Source organism: Sitodiplosis mosellana, unplaced genomic scaffold (genome assembly GCF_009176505.1).
Source record: "Sitodiplosis mosellana isolate CC-2019 unplaced genomic scaffold, AAFC_SMos_1.0 Smas_scaffold_4, whole genome shotgun sequence".
Classification (NCBI taxonomy): Eukaryota; Metazoa; Arthropoda; class Insecta; order Diptera; family Cecidomyiidae; genus Sitodiplosis; species Sitodiplosis mosellana.
This window is the reverse complement of record NW_022595247.1, coordinates 276,224-294,207: the sequence shown is the minus strand read 5'-3', so window position 1 is coordinate 294,207 and position 17,984 is coordinate 276,224. Positions and strand designations below refer to the sequence as shown.

General features: G+C 36.8%; 2 protein-coding genes and 1 pseudogene across 2 annotated transcripts; 1 reads left to right on the top strand and 2 right to left on the bottom strand.

Annotated features, from left to right (window-relative positions):
- Positions 1–1,427: 1,427 nt before the first annotated feature.
- On the bottom strand, positions 1,428–2,402 carry LOC129566679 (uncharacterized). The gene is made up of 3 exons (XM_055442826.1): positions 2,249–2,402; positions 2,010–2,162; positions 1,428–1,933 (listed from the first exon to the last, which is right to left on the bottom strand). Exons 1-3 carry the CDS (start codon positions 2,330–2,332, stop codon positions 1,598–1,600), a joined length of 573 nt encoding a protein of 190 aa, XP_055298801.1. The 5' UTR covers positions 2,333–2,402; the 3' UTR covers positions 1,428–1,597.
- A 2,710-nt stretch (positions 2,403–5,112) lies between these two features.
- Positions 5,113–6,731, top strand: LOC129566621 (alaserpin-like; annotated as a pseudogene).
- An 8,705-nt stretch (positions 6,732–15,436) lies between these two features.
- LOC129566652 (probable cytochrome P450 6a23) lies at positions 15,437–17,657 on the bottom strand. The gene is made up of 2 exons (XM_055442751.1): positions 16,294–17,657; positions 15,437–16,070 (listed from the first exon to the last, which is right to left on the bottom strand). Exons 1-2 carry the CDS (start codon positions 17,420–17,422, stop codon positions 15,658–15,660), a joined length of 1,542 nt encoding a protein of 513 aa, XP_055298726.1. The 5' UTR covers positions 17,423–17,657; the 3' UTR covers positions 15,437–15,657.
- Between the last annotated feature and the right edge of the window lie 327 nt (positions 17,658–17,984).

The following is a 17,984-nucleotide window of genomic DNA, read 5'->3' as shown; positions in this document are numbered from 1 at the left end:
TTAAAAAATGTCACATCCTCGCTGCATGCACAAAACACATTCCGTTTCAAAGTCGATTCAAAGTTGACCACAGATCATGGAATAGTATACCGGTCGAAATTGGAAATTCTAAATCTCTAGTCGCATTTAAAAATAATCTAAAGCATCTGTTACGTTCTACGGCGTAAATTTTCTGACATTTTTCAAATCTCGAATTCTCGGACCATTGTTATGAAATTTCTTATCCAATCTAGATTTTAGTTTGTGATTTTTCATTTGATTTTTCCCATCGGAGGCTTATGGTACGAAATTGGTAAATCAGAATGGGCTGAAAATCAATCCGAAGCTTTGTCTCGACATGCCAAAACTATTGGCTCTTACAGATCTCAATTATCTTGTCAACTTTTTGAGATAATGGGCGAACAAAAAGCTCGGACGCGAACGACGCCATACGCACATCGCTATTTTGCACATATTTCATAGTAAACAACATGTTTTTGGGGGTAGATAGGTCTTGATCGATAGGATTTCATCCCATCTACATTGCCTAGTGTACAGATATGTGCTTTTTGAAGTTTGGCGTGACGTTATAGTGGTCCGAAAGAGGAGATGTCATGAAATTTTGGCTAGTAAAACCAATACTTTACCTAACAAACAAAGTTTGCGGAAAAGTAATAAAAGAAAATGAAAAAATTTTGATTCGAAATGAACCATACAATAAATTAAGCAATATTTACAGGCGTCCGTTCAATGTTAAGAAAGTAGAAGAATGTAATGTCACGGTAGAAATCAATGGTAAAGAAGTGACTATTCACAAAAATCGAACCATTAAGTTCGAAGAATGAAATAAAACAAGATCTACTTGAATTGCTTCTAGAGTTTTTTCAAAGGAAGTAGCTAACCATTCAAAAAAATTCATAAACCAATTTAGCGACGCGTTATTCAATGTTAAGATGAAAATAAATTCTTAAAAGAAGAGAGGTAATCCAACAGTTTATTTGTATTTAACATCAATTTTACAAACAAACCAAACATTGTGAACATAGAAGTAAGAAAAGAATTACACAAATGTTTAAGTGAATTTATTTACATCTTCTTAAAGAAAGGAGGTGTTAGCGACGCAAACGACTAGCGCATGCACGCAAGCGCCGAACGCACTTCATTTGAATAAACACATTCATTCGAACCTTTAAACATATCGGTTGTGTTACTTGACTCTCTCTCCAACCTGCAGTTCATAGTAACAGAATGTTAGTATACATAAGTTATAGTATGCATGATTGATAGACGACAGCTGAAGCTATCACCCGGAAAAACCACAACGGATTTCGAAATGTTCTCTTTGCGAAATGTTCGAATTTCGAAATGTTTCAAGAGTTGGAGATATGAAGACAGATCAAAGATGCCAAAGGGCAAGTAAACCTTCTACTTTTAACCACAGACAAATGTATTTCAAAGTATATTTAATGTTGGTTTTTCTGAACAACATTTTGAGAATGGGATTGTGGATTAAAATGCAAAAGTTTTTCCTCAAATGCCAGTCCATTAAGTGTAAAGTACTAGTGTCTTAGTTGACCGACAGTCTCAAATAGTGCAATTGAAAGGCAAAGCAGACAGTCTACTCCTTTTCGGCAATTTGCCCGTAGATACTAACTCCGTACACAGCAACATCGTCTTTGATCATGAACCAGTCCAGGCGATAGGATCCAGGTTGGGCGAATGACTTCAGATGTTCGAATTTGTTCATGTCGATTGGATAGCCTTTGATTTCGTATTTACCCTGTGGAACTGGGCATACATCGTAGCTCGGTAAATTTGAATATTTGGAAATTTCGTCATAAAAGTACTTTTTGTAAATGGTCTTCATAAAAGCACATGTGCCAAACTTTGGCAGGGCGAACAGCGATTGATATTCGTTGGTACTTTCATCAAGTTTAAAGATTTCGATGGATACCTGATGGGAGTAGAAGTGTGGAACATAATGCAAGTCAGTTGAAAATGCATTTTTATTTAAACAAATTATTTCATACCTTCCAATCGTTGCTGATGTCTTGCTTAATCCCGAGCATAGCATCAACGGTGAAAATGTTCTTCGCATCGTCCTTTTTTACATTGTGAATTTTGTATTCGAAATGTTCGCCGGTGCCGTTGAACAATTCCACACGGTCATAGAGGATAGTGTACTTAAAAATAAAGCACAAAAATAGATTAACAACAAAAAAACGGAAAATGTTGGAAAGTTTCAGTCAAGTGTAATGAATGGTATTACATCATCGTCTGCCAAATTCAATTGAATTAAGTGAACGTTGAAAATCACGAGGAGAAAAAGAAAGTTTTTGATGTTGAACGCCATTCTGTTGGATTGATTTGATCAACTGAATACGTGTTTCGAGTACGCTTCGCACATTTATACACCGAATCGATTGCATGTTTTCGATCAATACAGTGCCCAGCGAGGGCAAAAAACTTTATCAACGACTCAATCGGTCCGCATGCCACCGCCTGAATACATTCGTTGTAACTGACACATTTATCAATATAAATTTTATTTATCAAATGTAATCAAAAAAAATGTCGATATAATAATTCAATTGTATGAAATGCGGAAAAGTGATTCAATTTTTTCTCCATTTGGATTAAATTTTTAATTAATCACTTGGCAACCAGAAGAATGTCATGTGGCTTCGGTATGACACAAAAAAAATCTTATTGCTTTTGCTATGAAGTGAAAATGCACACTTTTTTCCATTTGCCCTGAAATTATTGTTGCAGAGGGGAAAAAATAATCGACATTGGATGACAACAATACATTCATTCCACTTGATTTTATGTACGAGCTTTTTGATACACACGAACAGAAAACGAGAAAAAACAGCAACGCGCAACGGCTAACAAAAGAGATGCTCAGAATGATGAATCACGTATTATTCTGTAGATTAAAATGTTCGTACCAGAAATAAATATCGCTTTTTCGATCCAATAAATTTTTTTTAACAGCTATTGTTAGTCACTTTTCCGTCCACTTCCTTTGTGCAGATACAACAACGCCCACTCGACATTTTGCGCTATCAAACCTATAATTCTTGGATGTTTTTGCCATCGATTTATTTTTCGCTTTCAAATCGATTCATAATTCAGACGTTGTGCCAGTGAATCAATTGCACGCATCATTTCATGGACATTCAGAAGGTCGGAATAAATTGTCACGAAATCAAGATGAGAAAAAAAATTTAATGATAAAACGAGCCGATGAAGCACTATCAGAGGCTATCACCACTCTATTAAAGTGAATCGCAAATTTTAGCTGATACAACTTTTTTTTATTACGGAAGATGCAAAATCGTACTTCCTCAACTTCAAGAAAATTAAAGCATGAGATGGAATGGCATGTCATAAGAATTTCGCGGTAAGAAACATAATCAACATGTCAAAAATATATGTATTGATGTGGTTTGTGAAGTTGATGTATTGCGAGCAGCGATAAATGCCATAAAAATTCTGTTTGTTTCAACAAGGAGTTAGGAACATTGCTTAAGAGATAAACACTCTAGTATTAACATCTAATCATATAATCGTTTTGATGAAAAGTTTAAAAGTTTCAAGTGAATTTCTATGAACTTCGGAAATAAGACCCAACCTTATTACTTGTTCAAAAAGTGAAGAAAAATGTCAAAAGAGCACGAAAATTTATTCTTAGGAATGTTTTTCCCCCACAAAAATTACATAATATATTGCATAAACACTCAAACATGCAATGATAGAAACCATGATTTCATTTTGGCAAACAGTCAAAGCATTCCACTGAATGATAGATTTTAGCATCATTATTAGTTTGCAAAGTTTAATTAAAAATACCAATATTTCGCAATTATGTATGGAAGTTGGCTAATGCTGCGTTTTATTTATGGTTTATTTGCTGGCAATGTTTGAAACGTTTTTAATGAAATGAAGTGTTTTGAGGGACTCTTACCATGAAAAGAGTGAAAATGTTATGTGGAGAGTGCTCAAAATGGATTTGTTTATGAAATAGGGTGTAAGAGAAATTTTGTGGCGAAAATTGTATGAAAAACGATGAAGTGGGCGCCAATTATGTACGAAATGGTCTGAAAGCCACCACATAATGTATCAAAATAGCGAACACATGAATTGGCTTAACAAAAAAAAAATGCAAAACGACCATTTATAATAAAAATGCGATTTTCATTTCGTTCGAAACAAAAATCAGATGTTTGCAATTTGGGTGAACGCACTTCGAGCGGAGAGCTGCCATCATATTTTTTCCTCCTCTTTTTCTCTTTTCCTCCAGAGCTATAACACACTGGTATATGCTCTTTGATGGTAATTTATGTGTTTAAGTTTCCATGTTGCTATTGTCATCGGTGCTCTTTTTTTGTGGCTATAATTTCGGTCGAAACCAATCGCACATCGACTTCAAGCAGCAATAAAAGCTGAGCATAAGCACAGAAAACCCATAAAGTTTTCCTCTGTGAATGCGTCGCATTATTCACCATGAATTTTATGGACAATCGATTAGGTTCATTTCAAGCGCTAAATGGTCGACGATCCATTTTACTGTGGTCACCGCTTATATTCCTCTCTCTCTCTCTCCCTCACCGCCACTGCACTCAAAATGAATCAAATGTGTGTATGTTGCGCAAATGGAAATTGATCTTTATTTATTTAAAACTTTGCAATAAATTAAATGCTTTTGTACGTGATACACTAAATTTCATGACTTTTCCATTTTATGGTTGAGTATTGTAAACGAGATTGAGCGATACTGTTGAGTTGTCACGTTTATCATCGCTTATTTCGACGCGAATTCACTTCGGACGGTTTGAAACGGACGCAAACCGTTTACATCTCTCTGATTTGATTTTGTTCGTGCATGTAGTGATTCGTTGCAAGTCCAACTTAATTGAGCAGTGGTGGAGCCCATAAAACCACAGTAGCACACAGTCGGGCACATGTAGTTGGCCATTGACCATAAAAACCAACCCTTCGAACTTTAATGTGGTTCAGCGCACTTCAAAAGGACCCGCTGTTCAATTTCGATGCTGTTTCCCATAATGTCCATTTGATTTGCGCTCGTGAAACGCATTGAAATGCATGGAATTTATGAAATTGTTAATAATGAAACTCGATTGGGAAGAGTGTACGCAACAAAAAGGGAACACAATGAAAGTATTTGCAATTGGCAAATGATGATCAACTATGTGGTGGTAATGTTCTTCAATTTTGGTTTCGTCGATTTTCTCGTTGTGACGCAATCAAAATTCCAACCAAATCAGAATCAAATAAATCAAAGACATTGAAAAATAAACAGAATTTCAACTTTTATTGTTGTACCAAAATACCAAATAGGAATTTTGTTTGAAAATGCAACACCACACGATGTATCGAAACATTGTTTTCGCTTGCAATTTTGAGCAACACAAAATAGAATTTGCGAAAAACAAACCACATCGAATAATCAATAAAATCACCTTGAAGACGAACTTTCACGAAGCAGTTGCAACTATCGACGTTGTGATTCTCTCTCTCTCTCTCTCTCTCTCTCTCTCTCTCTCTCTCTCTCTCCTTCTCTATCCGTGTATTCGCATCCATCTGGTCCCTATACGTTACATCTGATGTAACGAGAAAGGGTGATCACTAAACAGGCATGCGGTTCGCGTGAGATAAAAAAGGCACGAAACATGGGCGGATAAGTCAATTGTGATTGTAAACTTGAACTAATCACATGGATTCACATCACCTGCTATTGAGATCATTTCAAAACAGTATTCATTTTATTTATTACTAAACCAGCTTATCGAAGCTTTTCATTTCCTTTTTTTTCTCATTTCAAGTGTTACGGTTGATTATTGCGCTTGCGATTATTTTCGCAGTGGCCACAGATGCAAACGAATTCTCTAGGGGAATTTCCACTTTTACATTGAACTTGTATCAGGTATATTTTGGAAAATCGAAAATAATTCCAAGTTAATCATTTAGAAATGAGTTTCTATTTCATCGTAGCAATGTGATAAATCGACCAGTGGAAATATTATCATCTCTCCATTCTCCGTGACAAACGCGTTGGCTCTTTTGTCGCAAGCAACTGATGGGACCACATTGAAAGAAATAAAATGCGGACTTCATTTGAATGTCGACAAATCAGCGATTTCTAACGAATTTCAAGAACACTATGGCCTGCTCAAAACGGGTGCTGGAAATGCTAGTCTATCGATTGTCACTCAAATTTATGTGCAACAAGGGCAAGAAATAAATAAGGATTTCCGAGAAGTGGCCGTTGAAAAGTTTCGATCAGGCGTTGAGCTGATGGATTTTGAGGAAAATTTTGAAACCGCTGAGACAATCAACCACTTTGTCGAAGAGAAAACAAATAGAAGAATCGAAGATCTAATCACACCGGAAATACTGACTGCTGAAACTCGTGTCGTTTTGGTGAACGCTGTTCATTTCAAAGGCGAATGGAAAATCAAATTCTACGAAAGTGAAACTTATAAAAACAAATTTTACACAAGCCAAACAGATAGCGTCGATGTGGAAAGTCTATGAACATTAATAAAAATTTCGGATATGCTAGTTTGGCCGATTTAGATGCCACTGCCCTTCAAATGGGATATGCCGATTCAGACCTTTCAATGGTATTTATTCTGTCAAACAGTCCAATGGGATTGTCTTATATAGAAAACGCATCCATTCATTCGCTACCTGTTCGTCTAAAAGTTTTTCGTGCGAGTTCGTGAAGTTAGCGGTTAGCAACGGAAGTCGGTTATCCGAAAATGTAGCTCTGATTTTTTCTCCAAAATTGATATTTATTCATTGCATGCACTTCTATGTGTCGAATACATATATGCAGCAACAACAACTTATTTCATTAAATGGAAAATGCATTATTCTGTTTACGTTAACTTCCAACAATACACACAGCCAAATCTAATGAAAATATATGAATATACGTGAGCATGTATTTGCTATGGGGAATGCTACGTTCCATTTGTTGGCTGTGCGCTGCAAAAACTCAAGATGTGTGTTATTACTTGGAATGTGTATGAATAAAACATGCATTTGCTGGTTTTTGGGTGCAAAATGGTTGCTGCTCATGAGTATGTGCATAAACTTTTGCCGGCAGAGAATATTGTGAGCCTCCTTAAAATCAAGTTTGACGTTGCTTTTAGTGTAGATGATTGTCAAGCGAGAAACAAGTGCATTAGTCGCTTCTTCTTTTCCAATACAAAATATATGTACACTTGCATATTTTATGAATTTCCAATCTCTGTGCAAATGCTACGGAATGATATGCACCCAGTTTGAATAGAAAACAACCTCACAAACACGTATATTTTAAATTTGATTCATTCTTCATCGCAGCCTGATTGATGTCAAATGTCTGTTTGAAAGTTGAACTTTTTCGTTTAGTTGAACGTAAAATTGATGTGATGTATATGCACAGCAAATAATGCAAATGCTCGCGACAGCGCACATTTGGTGACACCATCGATTCATTTCCCAAAAGCAACACATTAAAACTTTTAATGAATTTTCAGCCAACATTTACAAATGCCACTCAAAGTCTATAAAAGTTAATGATAAGTCAGGTTGTAAGTCTTCTACACATTTGACTCGTTCTTTTTTCATTGCCTCGTAGATCAACGTGAATTCAACGTGCAAATTGAAAGAAGGTTGCTGAAAGCTCGCCACTTTTCAATTAGCACCAGTCCCGTCGCCACACAGTAAATTTTATTGCGTAAGCACATAATACTGGTGTGGTGCTGGTCCACGAAATACACGTATATTTTATCTGGAGAGATTCTTCTGTCTGTTAAACACGCGTTGGAATTCGAAATTTTCGGTGAAATATAAATCAAGTTTCATCGGCCAAATAGATACAGTAAGAAGAGTGAGGAAGATTTTTTTGTGTAAACCGTCTAATTTGATTTCATCGAGGGAACGTGGTGCCCAAAAATGCTCGCACCTTTTACCAAAAAAAAAACCTCATCGTATTTATTGCGTCTGCTCCACCAGACCCATTAATTTAATTCCGTGATACTATTAAAATATATGATCTGTTAATGAATTTAAGAATTTATGTTACGATGGCTGCAGTGCTGCACTAACCGTACGTCGCATCCATAGTACCAAAACCAGAGTACACAAAAAAAACCGACGTTTTTTTCCGGGAGGAAGAAGAGTGTTAATTTTACTAACCGCTAATTTTAATGCTTCTTTTTTTCTGCATTCATTCCGTAGGTGTTATCACAGCACACACTCTTTAGCATGTGAAATACGTGTAAAGTTTTTGCATCATAAATCTGGGTAAAACGCACCATGCCTGTGATTCGACGCGTTGGCCAACTGAATTTATATTAATTTGCTTGATTTTTTTGTTAGGAAACATTTTTTTCTTTCGGTTTCTGCTCGTTTGCATAGAGTGCACATTTTCCCATCAAATTTTGCAATTAAATCAGAGAATGCGAGTGAATGCGTTGAATCTTTCGTTCCATATGATGCGAGCAAGCCCAAGCACACTTATGAACAATGTTTCGTTTGAGGTTCTGTAAAGAATGCTTGAATGTTCGCTAAGCTCATCCAGTAATGGCAAGCACCACCACGTGCGTGTGTGTGTGCCTTTGAACAGCACCCGTCTTTGCGTACAATGCAAGTGCGAACGAGGTGAAAAGAGAGGGGAAAGAAACAACAACACTTTGAAGAAATGAATTTGTGTGCTTTTCTTTCGCCGTAAAGATCAACTGCACGAAAGGAAATGTTCGTTTGAAAGTGGGAGCGACGGAAAGCAGCGAATTTATTGAGAATTGAAAATGTTGTCATGTGCTAAAAGAGATGTGAAGCATTTTCCATTTCGTTAATTCCATTGACATGTTCAACATGTCATGTTGTTTGTGTGTGTCTGAGTGCAAACGCTTGACACCGAAACGCGACGAAATGTCGATTGGCAACGAAACGATGTAAGATGTTTTTAGGTGTTGAACATGTGCTTGGCATCTTGTCACATAACGAATAATCTCGGCCCAAAAACCAGATCACACACACCAAACATCTAGTGCAATGCACACAAATACATATTCCCACTTTTGATTCATATGTTTCGACAAATTATGCAAATGTTTCTAATTGAAATTCAGTACCGTCAGATTAAAATTAAATGCACTACACCTTTACGGTAATGCAAACTGGGATATTAACGGGTTTTTTATGCTTGAAACTTTGGATCATGAAAATTTGAAATTTTCCTCTGCACAAGCATAACCATCTCGCTTTGAAGGGGGAAAAAGATGAAAAAAGGAACAAAGAAAAGTGTGAATGGTAGGGAAAAATGGAAATTATCACAGGTAATCTCGGATACTCTCACATAATTAGCAATTGAAAATATTTCACCAAGAGCGAGAGAGATGGAGATAGAGAAAAAATGAGCTCTCGACCACTCCAAAACTTTTGTGCAAAGGGAAAATGGTTTTGGCGAAGCATAATAATGAATTTTCAGTGCTTGACTTTGTAATCACACGTTAAGATTGAAATTCTTCTCTTCAAACTAATTCAAATTGATATTAATATTAGTTGCATTTGCGATAGTTTGATCGTGAACCGAGAGATGGGTAGGTGGATTATGAAGTATATGTGTGTGTGTGGTTGATTCGCTCAAGGCAAACATTGTCTTGTGTTCACAACCGAGCAATATTAGCATAAAATTTAATTTTCAATGGAGGGTCTTATGAGCACATGCAAAGTGTATTGAATGCATCAATTTCCTAATGCACGTGTAAAACAATTCGTACACGTTTATCTTTGACGATAAAAGCGATACACTAAACCGCACTTCCGTTGCCCCATTCCTCGCTCGTTCACATGCACAAATTATCTATGTGTGCTGGTCATGGAGATGATGCAACAGAATCAGGTTTAAAGTGCATGCACAAAGTTATGTTCAGGACTTGAGAGCGTTCAAGTGCCCAAAATCGATTGCAATCTATTGTATATCAACGCCAATAGATTAAGTTGTGCCAGCTTTCAAACTTGAGACACGGTGAATATCAAGAAAATATTAAAAATAATTGGACAAATCAAATGATTTCAAATTCATCGCCCAATTTGTCCGTATCTTTGGTTAAAGGTGCGGTGATTGTGGCATAGAATTTCTGACTCTTACCGTACCCAGCTCAGAATAATTGAAACGAGTAAAATGCATTTAAGTAGCTAAACTCAGCTATACATATATATAGAAATAGATGTAACAGTAGCACCACAACAACACTTCGGGGACAAATGTGCTGGGGAAATGGGGCCAAGGAAAATATTTACACAGAGATGAAGGTCATTATTCTGAATACACGGCGAAAAGTTCCTATTCAGCATTAAATGCTGTGTAAAATATCGAATGTTTTTCCCGTTAAGTCGGTCTTCATTCCGACATTTGCATTAATTTTATTTGTAGACATCTCTCTCTTTCGGTTGCCGTTTTTGTCATGGAAACTAATTCAAGTTTAACCGAACGAGAGAAATCATGAGCATTTGCCAACGGCAGCACAACAACGCAACTGAATTGAAGAAGTGAAAAAAAAACACCAGAACGAAGAAAGCATTTGAAAGTAGCGAACAATAATGTAATTCATATTTTATGGAGAAACTTCTGTTCAATGCCACATCGTCTTCAACGCAAAAACTATTCATTTCGTAATATTATACTGTATATTTTGATATTACCTTCAAAGTTGGCGACGGCGGCGGTAGTGATGACGGTAACAAGAAAACAAGGCTCTATTTCGTCCGAACTTGGTGATTAGTTTGTAGAATAAATGGAACAAACAAATAACACAAATCCGTTGGCTCAATGTCAGATAACATCAAAACACAAGTCAAACTGACATGGCTTATGTTTCGGCAAAAAGTTATCCCGTTCATGATAGATTTGTAGCTCATCCAAAGCATCGAAAACGCAAAGTGTGTACACACCGAAAACTTTCTCCAGCAATGTGTATTTCCAGCTTCACATCAATTGAAAGTTTATCTGTTAAAACTATCGACTTATTTTTGGTGTTATCTGCAAAATTACAACATTCGTCATATTTCGAATCCATTGGCTCAATCATAAATTGCCGACTCACCGAAAATTCGACATGGATGCGATAAATACCATTTGAATAAAGCTGAGAATGATATTGTGTTCAACTTGTAATATGCATATTTATTGATGTTGTTAATATTTCCTTGGGCCCATCCCCATTTCCATGATGACCAGAAATCGAAAACTATATCGAATTCATTTCGAGCTCGGATTGAATACAAGGGAAACTTTGAAGTGGTACTTGGCAAGTCTACCTGCGTCACTTCGAGTGCTCATATTTCAGTCGGAGAACGGCAAGAAATTGGGATATCTCATTTTGGCATCGTTTTAACGATTCGATATTTCTTCAAGTGTTTTGCAAGACATACGACTCGTGCAACAAATTCAATGTTCTTCTCGTTGGAGTGTGCGTCAAACCGATATAATCAATGTCGTTTCATGGTCGTAAATCGAGATTATAAGTTGCTGTCGCTTTTATTTTTGACATGATTTAATCGGTACCGACGGTTTGAGAGGTTGAATAAAATGAGCAAATATTCGAATTTTCCAGTGAATTATCTCTTACACTCTGGGTAGTGTATAATCCAAGAAAAAAGTTTTCTTTAAAAAAAAGGAAATAATTTCATAAATTCGGCAAATAAGAGAAATTTGTCTCTTTACTCTATTCATAAAACACAGTATTTGCTTATTTTCTGCCAACTTTCCATCAAAAGCCAAAAAAGGATTCCGCCAGGAATGAAGCTTATTTTCAGTCGGTTGCATTATTGTTTATTTACGACTTTGATTGTTATGACAAAATATGCCAATTAAAAAATTAACAATTCAAATTGTTGGGCAAACAAGTTGGAGATTTTTAATGGAATCATGCAAAATGTTCATTCGAATTAAAAAGTGCCAGCGACAGCTGATCTCAAAATAGAAAATATTCCATTGTGTCAGTTGGGTTAGTTTTCTGGTTTTGATGCTGTGCAATTTGGCCATACGCTGTCATACACATATCCTATTCCGTTTGGACCGGTTCCGTATGTGGTTTACGAGAGGAGTGGAGGAGAGCAAACAAAAATGTTATATGCATTCCATAACATGCATTGCGAATTGAATAGCGCGAGCGGTTTCAAATATGCCAACGCTGTCAAAATCCAACGACGACGACGAGGACGACTTATTTGTATGTTGTGTTTCATTTGGTAAACTTAACTTTGCAATTTAAAATGTAAATGTTTTCCGAAAATTGAACGAAACTTTTACGATTTTGTGTACCGAGTGCAGAGAGCAATCGGTTCGGTGCGGTTGTGTTAAATGCAATTTTGTTTGATTTCCGTTTACAAATTATGACGCACTAATACACTTAAAACTTCAAAATCGGCATATGCACCCACCATCAAACTTGCTGATATGGATGGTCGCTAGTGTGTGTGTCGCTGTTGTTTCAGATTCTTCACTTTGGCAACTTGGCTACGGAAACATCGTTTCGAAATAAGAATAAACATAAATAATGCATTTTGTTAGTTTCCACTACGGAAATATAACTAAAACGGAACCCACAAAATTATTACGAATGTGTTTGTTCCACTCGTTCGGTTTTCACAGGCGAATTTAAACATTTCCATTTTTGGTGAAGTTCCGTCAATTTTCTATTTATGTTTTTGTTTTGACGGCAAATGTTTGCTGTTTTTAACCAGTGCCGGTATTCTACAACACATTCCGAACACTTTGTTCGGAACGTTCAATTGCATTTTGGAAGGTGGATATCAAACGTTCAATCAATAAAATAGATACAAATCCATATATAACGTTTGATAGCCACCTTCCAAAATGTAATTGAACGTTCCGAACAAAGTGTTCGGAATGTGTTGTAGAATACCGGCACAGAAAAAGAAGGATCGGGGTTTGCAGCAATTTTGCAACGATTTTGCGGTTAATTCACATGCTTAATATCATACTTACGGAGATTATGTTTTCCCATTTCAACGTCATGAGCATTAGTTTTCCGAACGGGACACGTTTTTCAATGTACATATTCATATAGCTTACCTTCACGTGCCGAACGCCACCCTCCTACATTGTGTTCTTATTACTTGACATAAGTAGACCTCTCATCCGGCCGGGAAAAGTCGGAAAAAACACAAAAATCCCGACATTTTGAGACAAAAGATTCCCGTTTTTTTCTGTTTTTGAGTCCATTTTCCCGACATTTTTGAGTTAATTTGATTCCAAGAATTTATTGTACAATTCAAGTCAAATTATAGAAGTTACATTTAGAAATCGCGCATTTTTTTTTGTCAAATTATGAAACATTCTCATTCTGCTCACCAGTACTACTATACTATATGTTACAGCTTATATTCTTATTTGCAAAACGTACATGTGAATACATGTATAGTTTCGATGAATTTCGATTTCTGTTAGACTAAACAATGATCCGTCGTTGAAAATACACAGCAATTATCTGTATTGGCAAAAGTCTAATAAAACCTCAAATTTATTTGTCACTTGTATAGAGTAGTTCATCGTTTGCTGAGCAGTTCGTATTTTTGTTTTTGTTTATATTGTTTATCTCATAAACCAATGACTGCAAAAACAGGCACAGCCGAGAAATTACGATTCCGCACCGATCAATAATTATGATGAAGCAATGAAATTCATCGCTTCTCATTTGTGGTCGTTCTTTTATGTAATTCAATTGCTCAGTGTGTTTGACACTAATAGGTCGTTTAGCATTCACAACAGTTTAGAGTTAAAGTGAATAAAGAAAAAAAAATCAAGCAAATCTGTTGAACGTTTTCTCACTAAAGCGTGGAGCATTCTGAATTTGAATTGAAACATATTTTTCGAAGTATAGTTCCATTCCAACAGCTTATTTAATAACAAGATTAAATAAATTTAAATCGCTCTGAAAAGATTTTTGAATCGATACCAATACTTTTATGTTCGCTTAGGCACGAGTTTCTTTACTTTGCTTCATCAAAGAATATGAAAATAAAGATAACAAACGATAATACGTGTATTTTGAATTTGATATTTTTATGAATATATGATTATTTTGTGTTTTTCTAGGCAATTTTGACTTCCCGACTTTTCCCGATATTTTTTTCACGAATTCCCGACATTTTTTCCAATTCCCAACAAAAATTCCCGACATTTTGAAAATTTACGATGAGCGGTCTAGACATAAGTATGGTTTCTTTTTATGACTTATATGTGTGTTACCTTTTTTGCTAAAGACACCTGCCAGCCGCTCTTCGTAATTTTTCATCCCAAAATCCAATCGCAATCTTATTGCCAACACAAAATGACTCACTCTTCTCTTCTTCTTTCTTTTTTATTGAAACAAATTAACGGAAAACCCTGATTATGATGAGTCTAACCTTTTCAAATGCAGCGTAATCAGTACACGAGTTTGCCACCAATTAATTTCAATTAACTTCTTTTTCGCATGAACAAAATGTCATCGAGTGTGTGTATGTGTGCAAGCGCGAGACAAGCATTGCAAAATTGCTCCATAAACACACAAAGCCCAGATTAACGGGGCTTTATGAATCCAAAAGAATCTCTATCAACGAGTTCAACGATGATGATAAGAAAAAAAACGAGAGCGATATAATCTGCTTTTTACTGCGTGGTTTCATTACCTCGAATGCCGAAACTGCAATTTTTCGAATAGTTGGTCGTTGAGATTTTCGCCCAGTTGAACGCTAATGATATAAAACGACTGGGCGGAGTAGGAGAGAGAGAAAGAGAGTAAGGAAGAGTGAAATAATTTCCTAAGCGAAAATTCCATATGTGCGACTGTGTACATTTTTCGTGGTGAAACATGTGTTGAGTGGATTGCGCCATGAGGTGGAAACTATATTTGAATACGGATACAATGAAACCGCAGGTAGAAAACTCAAGCAAAAAAACACACTTACAAAAGCCCAATAGGTAATTGACATTTAATTGAAACTTTGCTATGGCTGTGCACAATTTTCCAGCTAGCACAATGCTAACATTTGAAAAACTGCTGAAGAGTGAAATTTGATGGTGTTCGCTACAACGATATGCACTTGAGTTTTAATTCTAGGTGTTCTCTATCGCCAACGCATAGTTTTCAATTGCAAAAACTTTTCCACATTGAAATTCATAAGTCATGAATACCGGCGAAAGAAATATAGTCTCTCGAATTAAACCAAAGCAGCAACAACAACGAGAAACCAAAAGTGAAAGAAAAAATTGTAATTTGTTTTGGAAACGAACAAGTCAATCAAGGTTATGCTTCGAGGTTTTGTCCATGATTTCATCTTTTATCTACCGTCCAGAGAAAAGCAGTGCCGGAAGCTCGTTTGCAACTACGAAAAAAGAAAGAAAAACGCATTAAGTGAAAAACTGCATAACTCACTTTTAATTGAAAAGCGAAAACTTGAGTACAAAGTGAAATGGTTTCATGTTTGGGAGTGTGGTTTTTTTTGTTCGCCTCCTCCACTGTAACAGAGAAACAAAAAAAATTACGAACTAGAAATAAAAACGCGAACGCGTGATATAATGGTGCGATGTGATTTATACCGAGCAAAGAGAGAGAAGGGCGAAGAGTGGCTAAAAGTCAGTAGAATGTGTTACACTTTGCTCGCTTTCAGCCAAACACCACCCGACGGCAATAATAGTAACGAAACATTATCAATTTTAATTGGAATTTTCGTTTTAGCACAAGTTTCAAATTGAAAATGTTTCAGCAACATGGCCAATCCGAGTTTCGTCTGCAGCATGCCAAAGCGAACGCCGATACAAATGCGCGGCCCCTCTCCGAATGGCAAAAAACTGAACGAGTGCCGTTTCGATTTATTTGCATCGCTAAAGCGGTTCGGATCAAAGCAATTCGGATCTGGAAACAATTCAGCATCATTGTGGAACGCAACAGCCGGAACAATCACATAAGTACCCTTTGGTGCGACGGCACCATTGGGAAGTGTATAATCCTTGCTAATGATTCGATGAAGTGTACCAACAGCTGGATGCATTCGCATCGTTTCTATGATGATTTTGCGTCCGGAGTTCATGTCGTTGGTGTGCAACGGGTGGAATTTGAAAATGGAGAAAAAGAAAAAGAAATCGATAGGGAACAATCAAAAATGAAATGTAAAGTAAATTTTAAATAGCACGTCACGAATGGTGAAATGTGCTACGGATTGTTGCGTGAGCACACATCACAAAACTATCGAATTCATTTCCACTTTGCGTTTTGATCAACTCACCGTAAATCACTTGGTCCAAATAGGTGCACTCCATTAAGCTGTCGTAGGTGATTTTACCATCGTGCCGACTAAGAACGTCATTCAATTCGGCGCGTACTTTATCCTGTATCACCCTGTTTAATGCGAGCTCATAAAGAGCATAAGTCATGGCTGTCGATGAGGTTTCAAAGCCAGCAAAAAAGAATAAAAACACTTGCGCTGCAATATCCTTAAGTGATAGCCCGTCGCCGTCACCACTTACACCGTCTTCCTCTTCTCGATATAAATCAATCATCAGCTGCATAAAATCGCGACGTTCGATTTGTTTTTCTTTGCGCTCTTCGATGGTTTTTTTGCACATTGCGATTATGAATTTTGATACGTCGTTGTGGAGCAAACGAAAACCGAGCGCTCGTGCCTGACGCCGAAACAGCATTGCTGCATAGAGTTTTAGCAAACGGATCCGTGTGAATGTCAACATTTTTTTACCCACCGCACGAAATTCGGATTTTGGATTCGATAAACTGTCGCATTGTGTACCGAATGCACATGACACTATGACGTCGGTGTTATAGCGCGCCAGCAAATCGGTGATTTCAACAATGAATTCACTCTTTGAACCACCACTGTTGCTGCTGTTGTTACTGTTCCATTTCATTTGTAAATGCTTTACCATTTCATCGGCCACATCGTAAATGGTGAAGAACATGTTTTTGATTTTGCCACTGCTAAAGGTTGGCGTCATCTTAATGCGCAAACGACGCCAATCACTGTTCTCAATGAAAAACAAATTAGCCGACAATGGATCGTCGTCTTTGTTAAAATACACACCACGATTCACAAAATACTGGAAATCACGAACTAGCACGGTTTTCGCAAATTCGGGCGTTAGTACAAACAGAACGGGCTTATTCAGAAAGTATAAGCCAACGTAGTCACCTTTTGACTTGAGCTTTTTATACAAATCAATTGCCATTAAGCCAAAATTCATGTACGCCATACGAGAGTCGAGATGCCCTGATGGAAACGACGGTGGAATCGTTGGCACTCCTTGTCTCGACCACAGCTGATAAGACTGCTGAAACCGAATGTAAACATATAGCACAAATAAACCACCGAGCACTGCACTTAAGAGCAGAAAAGTCAACATTTTTCTTGAGATATTTGCTATTTGCCGAGGAAAAAAAATCACTTAGAAAATTCCGAACCGAAGACCCTCGATCTCAATCACACACAAAAAAATCGAACTGATATGAATTGATTGATACAACAACTCGATGATGAAATAGAGAATTTTTATGGTCGACAAGATGTTCAACTGAATCAACGACGCGACATGTCTAGTCGATTTCCAATATAAGAATGTTCAATTCGACGCTTCAACAACAATCCCACAGTACGCACAATTGAATCCGCTTCAATTGCTTTCTATTCAATTTAGTTTCAGAATGTCATTTTGCCATTTGTTTTTGAAGTTGTTTTCAATTCCGATCGAACTACTACGTCAAACACACTCACACGCTCACCAGACACCGAGCGTATTAAGTCTGGGCTAAAACTTGTTGACTGCCACTGTGATTCGGACGGATTTTAGTGCGACTATATGAAAGGAAAACAAAATGTAAAATTGAATAGAATTGCATTGGAATTCGTTTCGTGCATGCAATTGAAGATTCAATTTCGATGTGGATTATTTGGTTTACTTATTGCGA

Excerpts from the sequence above, each read along its gene's own strand:
- LOC129566679 (XM_055442826.1), bottom strand. The coding sequence starts at position 2,332 with ATGGCGTTCAACATCAAAAACTTTCTTTTTCTCCTCGTGATTTTCAAC. Across the intron at positions 2,163-2,248 it reads TGAATTTGGCAGACGATGAT|TACACTATCCTCTATGACCG; the intron begins GTAATACCATTC and ends TTTATTTTTAAG. Across the intron at positions 1,934-2,009 it reads ACATCAGCAACGATTGGAAG|GTATCCATCGAAATCTTTAA; the intron begins GTATGAAATAAT and ends TACTCCCATCAG.
- LOC129566652 (XM_055442751.1), bottom strand. The coding sequence starts at position 17,422 with ATGTTGACTTTTCTGCTCTTAAGTGCAGTGCTCGGTGGTTTATTTGTG. Across the intron at positions 16,071-16,293 it reads TTTGGACCAAGTGATTTACG|AAACGATGCGAATGCATCCA; the intron begins GTGAGTTGATCA and ends AAATCATCATAG.